General features: G+C 40.8%; 1 protein-coding gene across 1 annotated transcript in view; it reads right to left on the bottom strand.

Moving 5' to 3' along the window:
- The window catches only part of thada (THADA armadillo repeat containing), a 111,531-nt gene that overhangs the window by 62,241 nt on the left and 28,631 nt on the right, over positions 1-20,659 (bottom strand). The window contains exons 24-28 of the mRNA XM_069145276.1: positions 18,933-19,055; positions 18,574-18,696; positions 18,352-18,443; positions 10,884-10,973; positions 1,086-1,217 (exon numbers count right to left, since the gene is read on the bottom strand). Of these exons, the coding sequence (XP_069001377.1) occupies positions 1,086-1,217; positions 10,884-10,973; positions 18,352-18,443; positions 18,574-18,696; positions 18,933-19,055 (560 nt within the window). The remainder of the gene's footprint in view (positions 1-1,085; positions 1,218-10,883; positions 10,974-18,351; positions 18,444-18,573; positions 18,697-18,932; positions 19,056-20,659) is intronic.

The following is a 20,659-nucleotide window of genomic DNA, read 5'->3' as shown; positions in this document are numbered from 1 at the left end:
CAGTTCTAATTGAAAGAGACGGGCAGTCTCTTTCTTTTCTTTTTTGGTAAATACAGCATATGTTGAATTAATTAAACAGCATCTAAAGCTCTTATTTTGACAGCAGTTTTCTCTATTCTATATTACAGTCACAGCCTGTCTGTTTTGTAAAAGTGCATCACTTTTATGATTTGTTTTCATAACTTTGCCCACCAGGGGGCCACTGCTTGTTTTTATGCATCCACAATGATTTCCCCTTGATTTGACCATTTCCACATGAGGCAATAAAACTTGAATTCCCTCTGTATGACTGTGCACTGCGAACACTACAGACTGTTTGTGATGGACATGAAGTGGACGCCACATCAAAAATGTGTTCATGTTTTCATGTAAACCTGGAAGCTTGATTTGTGAAATGAAGAAAAAAAATCTTTCAGATTCTGCAGTTTTTTTTAGGGCAGCAATCAAACTGAAACAGTTTTGCGTCATTGATTGATCGATGTTAACTCTGAACAGAAGGTCATAATTCCTTCAGCTGTATCCTTTTATTGATTCAGATGACACTCCAGGTGGGATTAGATCAACTCATCAGAGACTTGTTCAAGTACACCAAGTTTAAACTATTGTTGTAAAAAGGATTCTACCTCAATTTTCCAGCAGAACAAAACTAAGTAGCATTGTGATAGATGGGAAACATAGTCATCAGAACTAAGTGAAAGTGTCAGAAGTCTGATTACTTTAGCTAATATGGAGCTTTCTCAGCACCAAATCATGTCTGGACTGGAGGGTTCAAAGGGGGGAGTGTATTGAGCTCTAAAACACTGTGGAAACTGGATCAGTTTGATCTAAAGTATGACGAGGCAGGCCGAAAGTGTCTGCACCATCAGAAAAGTAGAAGAAAGAACTCCAATCAGCGAAGGTCCCGTCAAAATAAGGCTGTCTAATAGGAATATTCAAGTCTAGTGCTGTTTCCCCACTCTGGAGTTGGATACATGCAGATTCAACTCTCTACTTATGAAGCTGGTATTCTTAGTTGAGAGGTAATGGCCGCACTTGTATTAGTGTGTGTGTGTGTGTGTGTGTGTGTGTGTAGAAGTACCACCTACCTGATGATGAAAGGCATGAAAGGAGCGAGTCCCAGAGGTGAGGAGGAGCCATCCATGGGTGAAGGGTAGAGTCGACTGAGCACCAGCAGCAGCAGGAACAGACTGGGGTGAAGCTTCACCTGACCGCTGTCACTGAACACACACAGAAAAATAAACCTGTCAGATGTTAACAGTGATTGGATCGGACTTTAGATCATCGATGTTGTGTTTATAGATGTTTCAAAAAAGGGAGCGAGATGTGATAAATCCAACACTTTCAAAGAGTCTCTCCTCAAAAGTAGTCACAGTGTGGCACTCTGATGTAAACATAAAAAGAATAAAATAGTGTAGTTGTGTCACAATGCAAAAAGAGCCTGAAATATACAGTCAACAATATGAACGAACTTCACTTGGCCAGTGAAGGCGCTGTTGTAAAGATCAGGGAAGAGCCAGTTACAAATGGACACAATGCCTCTGTAGATTTCACTCTGACATGCTGACAAACTGCATCTGAATCAAATCTCAGCTGTTGAACGATATACATTTTTTAGTTCAGTACACATGTTCATAATTGGCCGTCTTTCTTATCATCTTTTTGTGGAACCACTAAACTACGATTAAAGACAAGTAAGCTTTATCCAATAAAGAGAATATGAAGCTCTTATCAGTACAATGACTATTATCCATTTTTATTTGAGCAGATTTGCATAAAGGAATTTTGGGAACTACACTTTCTTGCTGAGGTTTAATGAAAACATTGATATCATTTTCATATCGGGTGAAAAATTAAGCTGAAGGCAGCAGATGAAAACATTGATATCACTTTCATATCGGGTGAAAAATTAAGCTGAAGGCAGCAGGTGATTAGTGATTAAGTTTAGCATACAGACAGGAAGCAGAGGAAGCAACTGGTCTGGCATTGTCCAAAGTCAAAACAAATTTAAATAATTGAGATATTAAAGTGAGGAATTGTGGTTTTAATAGTCTCAGTTGAAGTCCAAGCTAAGACAATAACCTGCTCTATCTTCATATTTCCTGCACATATATGAGAAAATAAAAATTACTGTGGGATTTCCCCAGAAAACAGTCCTCTAAAGTCTTGTATTTTGTTATCGTCTTTGATATACTGTCTATGGATATGTGTGGAACAACGTTCAGCTAATTTACCAAATCTAGCAGCAATTGCCAATTACTTGCTAGTTTTTTTTTTTTTTTTTTTAATTTAATAGTCAATTATTTGTTTTAGTTATTATCGGAAGAAATCTAACATCTAATAGAAATGGGAAATGCATGATTCTTTAAAAATGGAATTTGAGCCACCAAACACAGCAACATGAAAATCAGGGATCAGTGGTTCAACATCTCAAGGTCAACAGATCTCATCTTCAGCAATCACTGGTCGACTTAAAGCTCAGAATACCATAGAGGTATGAGGATTTACTAAAGTAAAATATGTTTTAGGGGACAGATGCAACTGATAACAGCAATAAGCAGAAATATGTTTAGATCAGATTTTAGGTTATTAACCTCATTTGTGAAAGCAAATTATGACGACATTTTCAATATGCTTTTACAGGATCTCCTGGACAGACTGCTCGGTGGTATTACAGCGTTGCTAGTGAGGCGCCTCTGCAGTGATCGATGCTGTGCCTATGTCTGCCTACAACTTTGGATTCATCCGTATGTGTGAGAAATAAATAGTCTGGCTGCAGCTCTGAAGTGCTGCTGCTTATTCTCTGAAACAGGATTAAACAGCAGTACGCCTGGCGCCTGAAAACCACCAATAATCAAAGTTCCAATGCAAAACATGACTGGCCTAAATTCCTCCTTCGTTTTAACGCACATCTGAACCACCCACACTCCGACACAGTCATCTCCTCATCCGCTCTCGAACTGAGCTTTTTCACCTCCCTCCAGATCTCGTCCCTGGCAGCTGAGTCAGAGTGGAAACTGTCCGTCTCTGCCAGCGCTTTCGCAGCTTCACTCTGACACATTTGCAGAGGAGGAAGGAGGAAAGAGGAGAAAAGACACAGAACTTCCCATTTGAGGAAAAATGATGAATTGAATGTCTATCTGGTATGGAATATGAAATAAGGCCACGCTTTGCCTTCGTGACAGTTTTATTCCTTCCTGTCTGGCTGTCATCGTCGGAGATTATGGGAACATCATGGGAACACAGTGTTTACAGAGCAAAGAGCGCTCGCAGCTGAGCGCTGTGAAAGCCTGGAAGTATGTGAGGTTTGCTTATGTGCCTGTATGCGTGTGTGTGTCCTCCGGGCCCTGTCATCAGTCATGAGGATCTCATAGAACAGAAACAGAACAGCAGAACCTCTGAGAAAATAACGTGTGCTTTTCATTACCTTTATTCAACATAATAGAGCCGTCCGCCGGGACCGCCGCAGATCGACATGATGGGAAACGTAATAGCGGCGCAATTAGTAAGCGGTCTAATGTATTTAATGTCACGGGTCAGTCGAGCGCAGCGAGACAGGATGTGATGTCACACAAATGGAGGGGGAGGGGGGGTCGCGATAAAGGCAAACATATTAGCGCCTTGTTGGGACACAGCTGGAGGCAGAAGCACTTGACAGGATGAAAAGGAGATGATGTGGTATTCAACATCTCCCCCCTCTCTCCTCCATCATCTCCAGGAGCCAAGCGTTTGATGAAAAGCTACTTTTTTGTTTTACATCTTTTAAAGAGAGTGGAAACAGAGCACCGACTCTTCACTTAAGACAGCAGTGAAAGGGACACAGTAGCAGAGACACAAACGATACTCTAAAGTAAACCCAAGCCTAAGCTTAACATTTATTTTCCTCGCAGACAAATAAATCATCACTGGTGTTTGGAATATTTACTTGGAATATGATACAAAAACTGTTTTCTTTGGAAGTGAAGGCCGGGGCAGATAAGACGGAGCACTTCAACAAATCACAGCAGGCTAAAATGTGGGAACTGAACTGAAATAGTTCCCGAGATGAACCTGCTTACGTTTGCTACGCTGACATAATCATTTTCAGTCATATTCCTTTCCCATTTACGTTACGTGTAAGCTTAAACCTTGACATATTCTTTTCAAAATCAAATCTACTGCATATACAGTGCACCTAGAAAGTATTCACAGCGCTTCACTTTTTCCACATTTTGTTATGTTACAGACTTATTCCAAAATGGATTAAATTCATTTTTTTCCTAAAAATTCTACACACAATACCCCATAATGACAATGTGAAAAAAGTTTGTTTAAATTTTTTGCAAATCTACTAAAAATAAAGAACAAAAATACAACACATACATAAGTATTCACAGCCTTTGCTCAATACTTTGTTGAAGCATCTTTGGCAGCAATTACAGCCTCAAGTCTTTTTGAGTCTGATGCTATAAGCTTGGCTCCTATTCTTGGGCTGTTTCTCCCATTCTTCTCTGCAGGACCTCTCAAGCTCCATCAGGTTGGATGGGGAGCATCGGTGCGCAGTCATTTTCACATCTCTCCAGAGATGTTCAATCGGGTTCAAGTCTGGGCTCTGGCTGGGCCACTCAAGAACATTCACAGAGTTGTCCCGAAGCCAGTCCTTTGTTATCTTGGCTGTGTGCTTCGGGTAGTTGTCCTGTTGGAAGATAAACCTTCTCCCCAGTCTGAGGAGAAGGTTTTCATCAAGGATGTCTCTGTACATCGCTGCATTCACCTTTCCCTCCATCCTGACTAGTCTCCCAGTTCTTGCCGCTGAAAAACATCCCCACAGCATGATGCTGCCACCACCATGCTTCACTGTAGGGATGGTGTTGGCCAGGTGATGAGCGGTGCCTGGTTTCCTCCAGACATGACGCTTGGCATTCAGGCCAAAGAGTTCAATCTTTGTTTCATCAGACCAGAGAATTTAGTTTATCATGGTCTGAGAGTCCTTCAGGTGCCTTTTGTCAAACTCCAGGCGGGCTGTCATGTGCCTTTTACTGAGGAGTGGCTTCCGTCTGGCCAATCTACCATACAGGCCTGCTTGGTGGAGTGCTGCAGAGATGGTTGTCCTTCTGGAAGGTTCTCCTCTCTTCACAGAGCAACGTTGGAGCTCTGTCAGAGTGACCATCGGGTTCTTGGTCACCTCCCTGACTAAGGCCCTTCTCCCCCGATCGCTCAGTTTGGCCGGGCGGCCGACTCTAGGAAGAGTCCTGGTGGTTCCAAACTTCTTCCATTTACGGATGATGGAGGCCACTGTGCTCATTGGGACCTTCAATGCTGCAGACATTTTTCTGTACCCTTCCCCAGATCTGTGCCTCGATAAAATCCTGTCTCGGAGGTCTACAGACAATTCTTTGGACTTCATGGCTTGGTTTGTGCTCTGACATGCACTGTCAACTGTGTGACCTTATATAGACGGTGTGTGTCTTTCGAAATCATGTCCAATCAACTGAATTTACCAGGTGGACTCCAATCAAGTTGTAGAAACATCTCAAGGATGATCAGTGGAAACAGGATGCACCTGAGCTCAATTTTGAGTGTAATGGAAAAGGCTGTGAATACTTACAGTGGGTACGGAAAGTATTCAGACCCCTTTAAATTTTTCACTCTTTGTTTCATTGCAGCCATTTGCTAAAATCAAAAAAGTTCATTTTATTTCTCATTAATGTACACTCAGCACCCCATCTTGACAGAAAAAAACAGAAATGTAGAAATTTGTGCAAATTTATTAAAAAAGAAAAACTGAAATATCACATGGTCATAAGTATTCAGACCCTTTGCTGTGACACTCATATTTAACTCACATGCTGTCCATTTCTTCTGATCCTCCTTGAGATGGTTCTACTCTTTCATTGGAGTCAGGCTGTGTTTAATTAAACTGATTGGACTTGATTAGGAAAGGCACACACCTGTCTATATAAGACCTTACAGCTCACAGTGCATGTCAGAGCAAATGAGAATCATGAGGTCGAAGGAACTGTCCAAGGAGCTCAGAGACAGAATTGTGGCAAGGCACAGATCTGGCCAAGGTTACAAAATAATTTCTGCAGCACTCAAAGTTCCTAAGAGCACAGTGGCCTCCATAATCCTTAAATGGAAGAAGTTTGGGATGACCAGAACTCTTCCTAGACCTGGCCGTCCAGCCAAACTGAGCAATCGTGGGAGAAGAGCCTTGGTGAGAGAGGTAAAGAAGAACCCAAAGATCACTGTGGCTGAGCTCCAGAGATGCAGTAGGGAGATGGGAGAAAGTTCCACAAAGTCAACTATCACTGCAGCCCTCCACCAGTCGGGGCTTTATGGCAGAGTGGCCCGACGGAAGCCTCTCCTCAGTGCAAGACATATGAAAGCCCGCATAGAGTTTGCCAAAAAACACATGAAGGACTCCCAGACTATGAGAAATAAGATTCTCTGGTCTGATGAGACCAAGATTGAACTTTTTGGCGTTAATTCTAAGCGGTATGTATGGAGAAAACCAGGCACTGCTCATCACCTGCCCAATACAATCCCAACAGTGAAACATGGTGGTGGCAGCATCATGCTATGGGGGTGTTTTTCAGCTGCAGGGACAGGATGACTGGTTGCAATTGAAGGAAAGATGAATGCGGCCAAGTACAGAGATATCCTGGAAGAAAACCTCTTTCAGAGTGCTCTGGACCTCAGACTGGGCCGAAGGTTCACCTTCCAACAAGACAATGACCCTAAGCACACAGCTAAAATAACAAAGGAGTGGCTTCGGAACAACTCTGTGACCATTCTTGACTGGCCCAGCCAGAGCCCTGACCTAAACCCAATTGAGCATCTCTGGAGAGACCTGAAAATGGCTGTCCGCCAACGTTCACCATCCAACCTGACGGAACTGGAGAGGATCTGCAAGGAAGAATGGCAGAGGATCCCCAAATCCAGGTGTGAAAAGCTTGTTGCATCATTCCCAAGAAGACTCATGGATGTACTAGCTCAAAAGGGTGCTTCTACTCAGTACTGAGCAAAGGGTCTGAATACTTATGACCATGTGATATTTCAGTTTTTCTTTTTTAATAAATTTGCACAAATTTCTACATTTCTGTTTTTTTCTGTCAAGATGGGGTGCTGAGTGTACATTAATGAGAAATAAAATGAACTTTTTTGATTTTAGCAAATGGCTGCAATGAAACAAAGAGTGAAAAATTTAAAGGGGTCTGAATACTTTTCGTACCCACTGTATGTACGTGATTTTTTTGGTTTTTGATTTTTAATAGATTTGTAAAAATTTCAAAAAACTTTATTTCACGTTGTCATTATGGGGTATTGTGTGTAGAATTTTGAGGGAAAAAATGAATTTAATCCATTTTGGAATAAGGCTGTAATAAAACAAAATGTGGAAAAAGTGAAGTGCTGTGAATACTTTCTGGATGCACTGTAAACACAATTTAGATCATATTTAAACACAATTTAGATCATATTTAAACACAATTTAGATCATAGTTAAACACAATTTAGATCATATTTAAACACAATTTAGATCAGCGTTACTCTGCGCCGTCTCATTGTCAAGGATTGACAATGTCCTCCATCTCTGCATTTGTTTATTCACACACATTAAGTCATTTTTGGGGACGCATGTTTGGTAAGTTTTGAGACGAACCTTAAAACTAAAGAGTTCTACTGTCTCACAGCTACACATATTTTATCTGACAGAGCTATGAATCCTGGAGAACATGTTGATCTTCTCCTGCCTTGGTTCTTTAATGGCAGTTGGCAAACAGCTTTTAGGTGCATTACTGCCTATTTTGCACAATTTTGAGTGTCATGGCAAAGGCTGTGAATACTTATGTACATGTGATATTTTTCATTTTTTATTTTTAATAGATTTTCAAAATAAAAAAAAAACAACAACACGAAGAATATTTACTCCCTAAGTGTGTGAAATGTTAGATCTAATAACACAGACGGAAGACCATGATTCAGATTAAGATAAAGGCAGCGATAGAAAATATCAAAAAGTGGAGATGTGTAGATTTGTTGGTACACTAAACAAAGTGTACTTTGGAGGTGAATGTATGCGGTGTTTGGTTTTTGATTTAATCTGAGTGACAGAGTCCATGTGAGATTTTGTGAAATTTCTTCAACTTCATCTTTCATTTTAGTAAAAATTGAGTGTGTGTGTGCATGTATATAGATATGCGCGTGACATGTTAGACTACATTATGTATGTGGGTATACACGGTTTCATGTATGCAACAGTATATACATATATGTTTACATTATGGAGCAGATTTATTTTTCTTTTAATCTCGTGTATTTTGTTTGTATGTTGTGGTATCTCGGTCTGGAAGTGGTAGGAGTGGAGCTGTGAATATTATGTAAGTACGTATATATGTATGTTCATACAGTATATTATGTTGAACAATCAATAAACAGACTGATAACAGAATCCCCCCCAAAGACAATTATGCTTTGCTCATTTGCTGTAATTATTTTTTTTAAACAATAATGTCTGGAATGACAATATGAAACCAACATGAAAGTCGCTCATATTGATGAGCTTGTAGATAATTATTATCTCCTGCATCTGCTGTTCATCTCGACTTTCCTGCTATCTTTACTCCTTTGATTCACTCCCTCGGCTCTCATTGCATCTCTTAAGTCTGCAGCAGCCAGCTGCTGCAAGAAGTCAGTGTGCACGACCTGCTCAGCACTACACAGCACACAAACCGGTAGCAACGAGCTTAGAGGAATCAAATATTTCAGTCAGGAGTTGGTAAAGACGAAAAAAAAACACCACTACCAACAACAAGAGTTTAAAAAAAATTACCACTGGGCCTGCATCAATCAGGTGGACTGACACGCAGCATCTCCACAGGAAGCCATCTTAAAAGGTGATGCCAGTGTTGAGCTGAGAAACTGTCCCTGTGTTCCAATATCCACATTACCATAATAGTTAGTATGCCAGAAAAAAGATTTAGCACATCCCAATACATAGTATGTTAAATGTAGGATGCCAAAAGTACTAAGATGTCCTAATTTCCAGTATGAAGGCCAGCATGCTACTCTGGCTGCTCTGACCCACAATCCTCTGCTGAGGATTGACTGAGAGTGTTGGTGGCGCTAATGCTCCGCCCACAAAAGGGAGAAAGAGGAGGAGGAGAAGAAGACGATGAGGAAGATGAAGAAAACGACAAAGAAGAAGAAGAAGAAGGAACTGTTCTTGAATATGATCAAGAGAGTCAAAGTTCAAGGTGCATTTTTATGATGAAGTCGTATGTCCTAATTGTTTACATACTATATGGAACAGTACATACTTTTTAAAGGTAGCTGCACTACGTACTAAAAGTAAAAAGAAATAGTATGCAATACGGAGCGCAGGGCGTTTCTGCTGCTCCCAAGTTATTGCAGCTTAAAGTACTGCATCCAGAAATTCCTTTTAAAATCATACATCCAAAGTCCATGCAGGCCGCCACAGCGAGGCAACACGTCTCTAGCGTGTCTGTCTACATGCTGCAGTAATGAGCGCTGTGATCGGACGTCGCTTCGCTGTTCCAGCTGGGGGTGCGTCAGCTCGTTGACCACTCAACTATCTCTGGACACAGGAGGCTTTTCTCTTTGTTCTGCTTCTGGATAGATGGATTACATAATGCATAATGTATATATATGCGGACTTAAAAGTACAACCCTTACACAGTTCCAAGTCTCACTTCTGTAATCTTGCCTATACTCAGCCCTATTTTGGAAATGTACAGTAACGTCTGCACGACCGTTTGAAACCACTAACAGCAGCTCTCCTGCCTCCCGTCCTGCTGTGTATGGCTGCGGTACGGTGCGGTTGGTCTGTTTGGGTGGCGCGATACGCTGGGATGATGTGGGAAGTCAGACAGCCGAGATCTGGTTCCGTGGGAAATTTGCAAATGTTTTAACAAGGGTCAAAGGGAGTGAGGGGGAATTGTGAAAGAGCCGGTCTGAAAGAGCTTTCAATTAATTGGATCCATATTAAGATAAGGCGGCCCGGAGAGCTGCTGGACGACTCCCGATGCTTTTAATAAAGGGAGTTTGAGCCGAGCTGACAAAGATAAGGCCAGTAAACCTCAGTGGATTCAACTCTCCATGGCAAAACAAAAACACACAAGACATTTACTTTTCTCGGTCATAAACTCGTGCTTTGAACAAATAGTCTGTCAAAGAAACTCATTGCAGGGTGATGTGATTTTGATCAGAAAAAAGACACTCAACAGAAACAGAATCCCAACACTTTTGTTTTCGTTCCCATTTTTCATGAGTGGAAGTTAAAGATTTAAGACTTTTTAGATTCATTTAAAAGGTTTAGATAGAGATAGATATGTACTTTATTATTATTCATTTCACTTAATTTCTTGTCTCATTTGTTCAAATCTATGTTCTATGACAGTTGAAAATTACACATTTTAGAGATGCCTTTTGTCGTGTCAGGTGGATGGATCACCTTGGCAAAGGTGAATACTCTCTAACATGGATTTTAGCCAAATTGTGAACAAAATATGAGATATATAAACCTCTTGTGTGCATAAAAGAAGTCTTAGATCTTTTTACTTCAACTCACTTTACTTCAACAAAAGTGTTGCGTTTATGTATTTTTGAATGTAGCTCAGTTCATATTCCCTCTAAAGACGAATCTGGCTTAAGGACTGATGAAAAGTTGCTCTAACTTTCTCTCTTCCACCTTGTTGCTGCAGGAAGCCTCCCAGCACAAAAGCCCCGCTGCTTAATCAGCTTACGGAAACAAAATTCTTTGTCTCGTATGGCTTAAATTTGCGCAAAATTAAACCTATAATGGGATGAGAGATGTGTGAAAAAGCCACGGTGCTGGCTGAATGTGGAGAGGGCATTTGTGTTTGGATTAAAGACAAGCATCTCACCTCTCCACTGTGGCTGCAGCCTCCTCCAGCTGGTTCAGGAGGAACGGATAGAGAGCTGGGAATCGGGTGAAAAACTCTCGGCCTGTCATCCTGCAGGCAGAGGAGGAGAAAGAAAGACTTTTTTTTTTAACTGTAATACAGGAATTTAAGCACATAAGTAGAGAAATAAGGGAAACAAGTTGTGTATAGACAGTTGAAAACATTTGGGAGAAGTTTGTTAAAGTAGTTCTGTAGGTTTTAAGGGTTTTTATGAAAGTCATTTGTACTTTTTTTTGTCTACAGCTCTGTGAGGCTGAGTTTTGAGCTAAATACCGACGTCTGCATGCTAACGTACCCGCAGTGACAGTGATGATAGTCTGTTCAGCAGGTGTTTACTATGTTCCCCATCTTAGTTTGGAGTGTTAGCCTGCTAACATTTGCTAATCACCACATTTCAAACACAAAATGCAGCTCAGGCGGACAACATCAGTTTTTTTACGTTTTGATATTTAGACCTACTGCAAGTGGTGAAAGTACATTAGTCAAGAACTGTACGGAAGTAAACGTTGATACACTTATACTTTAATCCAGTATTATATTTTCATGAAACGTACCGTTTTCACTCCAGTACATTTTGGAGGACTGTTTGCTCTGTATAAATATTAATTTGATTGAATTAATAATAAATGTAAGAAAAAAATTGCAGTTTACAAAGCAAAAATATCTGTCTATCAAAAATTAAATACCAGATTTATCCATAAAGGAAATAGTAATTTCTCACATAGTACATTTATCTTCAGTAAAAATAGGTCCTAAGCCACAGCTTGACAATGATGCTGGCTGCAGATGAAAGTTCGAAAAAAATGCTCGCAAGTCCATCTTCAGTAAAGGAAACATAATAGGAACGTTTTTGGCACAAACCAGATGTCGCAAGGAGATTTAATATGTTAAAGGAAATTACTGCTATATTGATATACAGAACAAACCCAAGTAGAGAGACTGCATGGATTAAAGTTTAAGATCGGTGGCAGTAGGAGAGAATGCAAATAAGCAACGTGTTTTAAAAACAGTCAGAGAGCAGCTAAAATTGCGTTAGCGCTGTATAAAAATGTATAAATAGGGTGAAACACTAGAGTAGAAACACAAAGGGATAGTTCTGGTTTTACGAGGATTGCACTAGAATTTGAGTTAATTAAATCCCCATATAGTTAGTCATGATTAAATTCATATGTTTCCAACTCTCCCCTTCCATAAAAGTGACATGAGTAGAAAGAACGAGAAGCCATGAGTGGGAAGTGATGGGGAGAGTCTTCAGTCAGCTCTGATAAGGAGATGTTCTTGTGCCAAATACTGTAAACGAATCCAGCCTTTATGTTTGCTTCCCCTGCTGGGGCCCGAAATAAACAGTCGGCGTTGTGTGTATGCACATATACTGTACCATGTGCCCCCCTGTCATGCGTGTTTGCACTTATGCATTCATCGCACACATACACAACTGTCAATAAAATGACAAACTTTATATTTAACACTGGCGGTCTCGCTGCAGCAACCGCCATTCAGCCTCAGGCCAATAAAGTCTTTATTTAACTCTGCCCGTCTAAATCAAGTCGCTCCTAAAGGGAAGAGGTTTTGGTCTGCCAAGCACTTGATCACAAGACTGAGGAGATCGCACTGACTCGGGGCTCACACACACACACACACACACACACACACACACACACACACACACACACACACACACACACACTCTTTGGATCTGGTTCAAGCTAGCAGCAGGAATGGCCATAGTAGGGAAGTGAGTCATGAGTGTATATTTGAAAACGCCTTTCAACCTGGTTATGACACACCCACACCGACCCCCAACCCATCCCATCCCACACACACACACACACACACACACACAGGTGGAGTGTGAAGATAACACACGAAGACTGCAAATACAGAACTGGGGATATTATATAAGAGAGAGAGGGTGTGTGTGTGTGTGTGTGTGTGTGTGCACGCACTCCACATCTTCCCCTCCGTTCCCTAATGAGAGTCTCTGAGTCGGACCAAACTATGCTGCCTGGAGGACAAAGGTCAGAGGTGGTGCCGGAGCAGATTAGATGGGGTAGAAGCAGTGAGGGTCACAGAGGAGGAGGGAGGTGTAAGTGAAAAGGCTCAGTCATGTTTGTGGGCTCACAGCTGTGTGTGTGTGTGTGTGTGTGTGTGTGTGTGTGTGTGTGTGTGTGTGTGTGTGTGTGTGTGTGTGTGTACACAGTCTCATCGACCCTCCCTACAACTTTCCAGGCAAATGGCACAGAACGTGTGTTTAAAACTTGTGGTCTCACAAGAAGAGTAGATTTGTTTTTTCAGAGTACAAATGTTACACACTCCTTTTCGTTAGGTACACCTGGACAGTCTAATGTTACCCAGGACAACTGCTCTGCCTTTGATTTGGATCATTTCTTGTGTTACTTTATACTTCTACTCCACTGCATTTTACAGAAAAATACTTTCACGTTTACATAAATGCATTTGATACGTAGAGTTCCTTTTATTATTAATTAACCTGAACACATTTCTGAACTTAGTGTGACTTTATTCTCTGAACTTCTCACGTTTTCATAAAAAAAATTTAAAAAAAAAAAAAGTTTCAAGAACTGATTGAGACCCAATTATCCAATATTTCATTTAAAAAAAACAACAACAATGATTGCAGAGAAATCTGTCAAACTAATTTGTAAAGCAAAACTTTATATTTACTTTTTTCCTCCCACATTTATCAACCCAGAGTCCTTCATATTTATCCTGAGGAACCTCATGTTGGGATCGACTGAACTAAATTACCTTACAGAGTAAAAAAAAATAGTTAAAACTAAATCCACATCAACCAGCTACAAAAGTGCAAAACTTCTTATGCAGTGATACATCAGCATCACCACTCTAATCATGTAATATATCAGTTGTAGGTACCGCTTTTCTGAATTTGTTTCTACTTTTATACTTACAGGTAGGTCTGATGATTTTACTAATCAGCGTGTATTTAAAGGTGTTTTCTGAGTATAGCACATTATTCAAAATAGTATGATGTCTTCTGTGGCTCTAGAGGGAGTTGTGTGACGTATAATAAATTACCTCAGTGTCTCTTGCAGCTGAAGGCTACAAGTTTGTCGATGAGAAAAATCTCTCCAGGCTGAATGCTTGAGGCTACATTAGCCACTGTTAGCATAACAGCCAAATCTCCAAATGAACTGTGGCTGGTCAAGTTGCATTGTGGGAAGCACCAGCTTTTGATAGTGGAAAAAAAAAACCTGCAATATATCTCTGCATCAGTTTAGATATTGTTTCTTATTTGATCAATGCTTTAAGGTGTATTTATAAAGTACTTTTCCTTCAATTAAGAAGTTTTACAGTGTGACATAGGCGTGTTTAGTTTTGCAAAAGACTTGATACTTTCCCCACTGCTGATAACAGGTTAGAAAAGAAACCTTGCTGAGGTTCCCATGATGCTCTGCTAACAAACATTTTGCCACGATGATCAAATGTAACAACAATTTGGACGTTATTACGTGTTCAAGAAGAGATGCGGCGTTAGGAGTCGATGCACGCTTGAGATGAAGCTGGACGGGTTTTTGGTTGGAATGCAGAGTGCAATCTTCCCTCTGTCAGTTTTGTTTACAGTTGCATTTATCTCAACAACGATATCGGATCAACAACAATGGAGCGGAGAGAGGTCCCGGGGCTTCGGCTTAGTGGAACGCTGATCTGCAAGCAAACAACACGTCTGAATACGAGCAACTTTGGAAAAACACACAGCTGGAATTCCCACAGACAGCGAGAAGCCTAGTGTTTCCAAACACGCTAATGCACACAATGCTGTAAATAAACTGGTTTGTGTGAGAGGGAAATGTGTTTATGCTCCCGCTTCGGTCGACCAAGAGCCCCTTTACGCACACAGCCAAAATATCAGAGGACAAGCTGTCACAATAGATTTTCTGCTGCCAGAGATCACAACCATAAAATCGTGGTAATAACAGAGACCAGACATACAACAGACTGCGGAAGAGACACACTTAGAAATGAGATGCAGCTTTCTGGCTCCTACACGCACAGTTGTGCAACAATTTCAGGTCAGCATGACTCGCTGGTACGATGACTGATATGCTACAAGAACACCAACATACAATAATGTTTCCTAAACTAACGAGACTCAAAGACAAACATGTACAAGTTCAAATGCTCATTTTTGTATTCATCATAAACTCCATTATCCACCATTAACTATTTTTCTCATTAATCACACACACTCTCCCACATGCACACAAAAATAACTCCACACGGGAGTAACAAGAGAGTAAAGCAGCAGACATTGAGGAGGGGGAGATAACTGGGAGCTGCACAAAGAGTCAGACAGCAGACTGAAAACACAACTGAAAACAGACAAGATAAACAAGAGCAGCCTTGGCTCGGTTCAGAGTGTTCAGAGGGCCTCAGTGAGGCGTGCAGTACGAAGAAGCAGGACCCAAAGCCCTGGGAAACTTTACCCTGGATTATCCACGGGGGCAACAAATCACTGCAGAGCTCTATATAGACTTCAATACATCTGTCACGCAGTCCTGTGTGACAGCCAGACAGCACATGCACATCAACAGGTTTCAATGTGCTCTGGATTCGATGGATGACTCAGTTTCAACAGTGGAAGGTAAAAGCTACCATTCATATCAACGTTTTATGTCATGTAATTGTACGAGGCCACACTGCATAATCTATACATCTCCAAATGACAGCAGAGCTAACGACTCCATGAAGCTTCACTAAGGGAAACTGGTTAAATAGTAATGTCAGCATGCTAATGTACTCACTGTGGCTACGTAGTTTTAGCAGGCATAACGTTTACCATGTCCAGTTATCATGAAGTACAGAGCTGGAGTTGGGACGGAATCAGCCAACCTTAGCAAAACAAAGCAAATATTGTCTTCGCCCTGGAATCTTATCAGGATTAGCAACACAATACGTTTTGGAATCTCCTGTCAATAGTGGTCCTAGTGGTTTTTCTCTCAAAGTTCTGATAAATCAGAATTTGCGCTCAGTAATATGGTACAACTGGTGCACTAAAAGTCCTCTTGCATTTCAGTATTCAGACATCCTTCATTTCCTAACAAAGCTCATTGACTAATGCATGTAAATTTGTCACTATAGGAACAGTGGTTACACAATCTTAGAAACAGGCTGAGCTGGGGGAGGACCGAGATATGTGAATCTGACAGGAAACCTGAGGACACCATGCCCCGCCCACCTATAGTAGAAACCTTACTGCCACACAGGCATGTCAATCAAACCAGACACACCCACAAATACACCTTTCTTTGAGGCCTAACATCTAATTAACTATGGCATTATTTTCAGGAGAACCACCAGAGTACTGATCAGAAGCACTGAATTTAGCAAATGCCAATTGAAAGACTTTTGGAAAAAAATGATTGACTTTGTATTTCATGAAAGAACTTAATGCCTATTGAATAAGAGTTTTGTGGATTCAGCCCCCTAGCTACCTACAGTGGTATTGCACGTTAGGGAACTAGCCCATTTGTTTCACTTTTCAGAATCTAAGAGCATATCTATTTTTACATACAGTCTGTGGTTAACCAGCACTAATAAACCCAGAGTGGAACTGTGCCTGCCTCAGGTGTTTGATCAGTCATTTTAACACGATGGAATAGAACATTTGATCAAAGTTGCTGGTAGGCTGCTCGCATGGCTAAAAACGTAATTTAATTACATACCAACTTAGCATGAAGGCAATGAACAGCACAAAACAGACTTGTGTTCTGTGAGGCTTCATGCCAACAAAAAGATTAAGACCTCCAGCTTCCTCAAGACACATCAGTCCCTGATTGTTGTGTAAAGTTTGTGTGATAGCTCTTTCAATATTCTTACCAGCCATCTTTTAAGCTATCGATGAATTGCATTGTGTCACAGCAGGTGGAGAAACACTTCACAAACCTAAATTTTATTTTTTGCAAATGAAGCACTATAGAAGAAAAGACATTTCACTGTGACAGGAGCAAATAAGACAAATTTTGACAGAAGTTTCTAATATGTTCCTGTGACTACATTAACGAGTAAAGTGTTGCACCATCCACACTGCTTCAGTCCAACTGTTCTGTACTGAAGTTGGATACAACATATTATGAAACACAAGTGGAAAAAACACTTGAAACACGCCTGCTATCGTTTTCATTATCAAGGTTTCCAAACACTTTAGATGGTTGTTTGACAAAAGCATTTGGAGCCAGTTTCAATTCAAGAACCACAAAAACAACCCACAATCTTTCAAACAGTGTTTGACAGCAGAGCCGATCGCCTTCCAACTCAAATAAAGAGATGCTTAAAACCTCCAAACAGATTCATCATCTGCACAGACCGGACGCATTACAGGCCTGTGATGGTTGTAGATCATCATATAAACATCTTATCTCCCACTAACTAACAACTCCTCCAACATCATCACCTGTGCTGTTGTTGTTGTTGTTGTTGTTGTTGTGACTGTTGCTCCAAACACCAGTCTATATCAACATTATGCTCTAAAATGACTGAATCAACAAAACATGATTATTTATGAACTTCTTCCTAAAGGCTGAGCCTTTAAAGTTTCATGAATATAACAGCCATTACAAACTTTTGCTGCCTGACAATCTGTGTCCTAACAACAACATTAAGTAAATGTATATCCTGCAGACCGTATTTTTCAGATATATAATCATGAGCAGATCTCCTAAGACAAGACATGCAGCATCTTGCACTTTGTATTTGCACTCTTGATGGCACATATTTGCAACAAATATAGCTGTATTGTTTGTATCCATCTCAAATATCTAGTCCACCCCCCATGGGAAGGCCGAACTTCTTTTAATAGAATATTAATAATAACAAACTGATATTGGGTGTTTCTTTTACACTTTTTAAAAGTAAAACTTCCCTTTTTTTTCTGTGCCTCCAGTCTCACTTCCTCATTATTGATAGAGGAGCAGTGGAAACCAGCATCTCCACGGACAGCAATCAGTAGTCAGGAGTTCAAAGTGAAGAACTGCATTTCAGCAGGGTGGTGTTACAACAGCGCCCCCCAGTGGAATAATTTTTTTTTTTTTTTTTTTTTTTTTTTTTTTTTTTTTTTTTTTTTTTTAAAGGTACCTTAAATGTTTCTTCTAAATTGCCTGCTTTTGTGTATATTAGCTTACTGTTGATGTACTACAAAACACATATTTATTCCATTCTATGCTGCACAATCTGAGTCAGTTACGTAGATTTCTTACTATAAATCTGTTGAAGTTTCTCAATCCACTGCCTGATATTCTTGTGTTTTAGGATTATTAATATGCAGTATTAAAAGAGAGACGAACTTGAGAGTTTTTCTATACTAGTAATTGTGACTCTCAGGAACTTATTTGCACTGATGCACAGGACTTGAACTGTGTAGAGGAGTTTAAGAGAGGGAGAAGCAGCAGACCTGTTCTTTTTCGAGTGCTCGTCCTTCCCTTTCTTCACTCCAAAAATCCTTGTGATCAGAGTGCTGAAGAGAAGAGTCGATGAGTTCCTCACCTGGGAAACAAAACAGAGAGGTTCAGAAAATGAAAGACAGTTTTCTTAAACTTAATAACTCTTGCCTTTAGAGGTCTTTATGTTCAGATTCTGTTGAAACTAAGATAGAAAACATGAAGTTCAGACTCACTGCCCAGACAGGTGAGGTGAAGCCCAGCACAGCAGCCTGCATTCCATCTGAGACGAAGGGAATAATGTTTTCCCCCAGACGAGTGTCCCTGTACAGAGCTCGGAGGATGTTCAGAGCGTGGACCTTTGGGGAGGACAACACAGAACTTTTAACCTTCGAATCATATTAAAGATAAAATTACTCAAGAACAGCATCAGACACATTTAGGTGATCGTATAAATTGCCTTCTTTCTTGGCTGGATAACACGAGATGAACTTTAGGAGAGTATAATGATGTCATGTGTTCAGGAAATGTTACTCCCAGTACAAAACCTTGACCTGATGTATGACTCACACATGAAACTACAAGGAGGTCAAACCTGAGGCACGGTGGAGCTGTCGGTGGTCCTGTCAGGAGAGGGCATGGCCAGAGAAATCAGCTCTCTCATGGTCATCTTCAGCAGACTGCAGCTGGACGACTTGGGCTCCGAGGAGAGCAGAGCCTGTGGAGGTGGAAAAAAACAAAAACATATCAAACCTCAATTTCACATGTCGCAATACACTCGGGGTGTGTTTTCTTGTTTTTGTGGTTTTTCAGCAGCTCTGGTTCAGATGGTAGAGCAGGTAGATCACCAATTAAAAGGTTGGCGGTTTGATCCCTGGTTCTTCCTATCAAAGTTTCTTTGAGGAATACGCTGAACCCCAAGTTGCTGCTGACGGCAGGCCAACATCAGTGTGAATGTCTGTGAAAGGGAAACAGTGTGAAGTGCTTTGAGACTGAAGAGGTGGAAAAAGTGCTATGAAAGATGCAGACCATTTCCCTATTCACTAACAGGATAAGACGCTTTGAGTTTGTAGCACCATTATCAAAAAATGCACCAATAGTACTTTAGTTTTCTGGAGAATTTAAGTTTTAGGTTCTTTAAATCAGCCATTGTTTGTGTTGATGACAGCTTTGCACACTTGGAATAGTTTTCAGTTAGCAGGTGAATCTTGTCAAAAGGCAAACTGGCAGAATTTCTTTCCTTTGTAATACATTCAAGATCATCAGCTGTGATGTGCAGCCCTCTTCAAGATCTGTAGTAATCTGTTATGGCCTGAAGCTCAAATAAGCAACAGTCCATCATTACTTTCACACATGAAGGTTGGTCAATCTGAAAATTATTTGCAATGTTGTGATGAAACAGACGCTCGTGAGGAGTTATTTAGAGAGATCAGCAGTTAACAGCACCACATCAGTGCTTTCGAGAGTTCCGACTAGCAGACACATCTCTACATCAATTGTTCTGAGGATACAATGGGGGAAACTGCTGCAAAGTAACCACGACTGAGGGAGATCAATACGAAGCAAAAATGGACATTAGATCGGCAGCAATCTGAACTTTGGTCTGATGAGTCCAAATATGATTTTTCCTCCCAGTCGCTGCAGAGGTGGATAGATGGAATCTGCATGTGAGGTTCCCGCCATGAAGCATGGAGGAGGAGCAGTAACGCTGTTCTTCTCTTCTATCTCTATGCTGTCTTTTTCTCTCTCTGCTCTCCCCAACCGGTCGAGGCAGATGGCCGCCCACCCCTGGGCCTGGTTCTGTCGGAGGTTTCTTCCTTCCCTCTGTTGGAGGTATTTCTCCCTTAAAGAGGAGTTTTTTCCCTCCTAGCTTATGTGGGAATTGTTGAATTGTTGGGTTTCTCTGTATAATATTGTAAAGTCTTGCTGTCAGGACTTTAATGTGTTACGTGCCATGAAATAACCTATGTTGTGATTTGGTGCTATATAAATAAAGTTGAATTGAATTGAATTGAATTGAATTGACACTGTGTTTGTGCGTGTTTGTGTCTGGTGGTCATTTATTCAGAACTCAAGACGACACTTTAATCAGCCTGGCAACCACAAGCCTCTGCAGCGACACCTCGTCCCATCTGGTTTCATCTTAGATGGACGATTAGACAAAACACAGCTCCGGGCTCTGTCAGGGCTGTTTGACCTGAGAGGTTGCGTCACATGATCTGACCTCCACCTTGACCCCACCTAAACCTAACGAGATGGTTTAGGATGGACCACAGAATGAAGGAAAAGCAGTCAGCAAGTGATCAGCATATGTGAAGACTT

This window comes from Embiotoca jacksoni, unplaced genomic scaffold (genome assembly GCF_022577435.1).
Source record: "Embiotoca jacksoni isolate LCO1_2020_lvr unplaced genomic scaffold, fEmbJac1.0.p SCAF_12, whole genome shotgun sequence".
Classification (NCBI taxonomy): Eukaryota; Metazoa; Chordata; class Actinopteri; family Embiotocidae; genus Embiotoca; species Embiotoca jacksoni.
The sequence above is the reverse complement of the archived record's forward strand: the minus strand, read 5'-3'. Positions and strand labels throughout refer to the sequence as shown.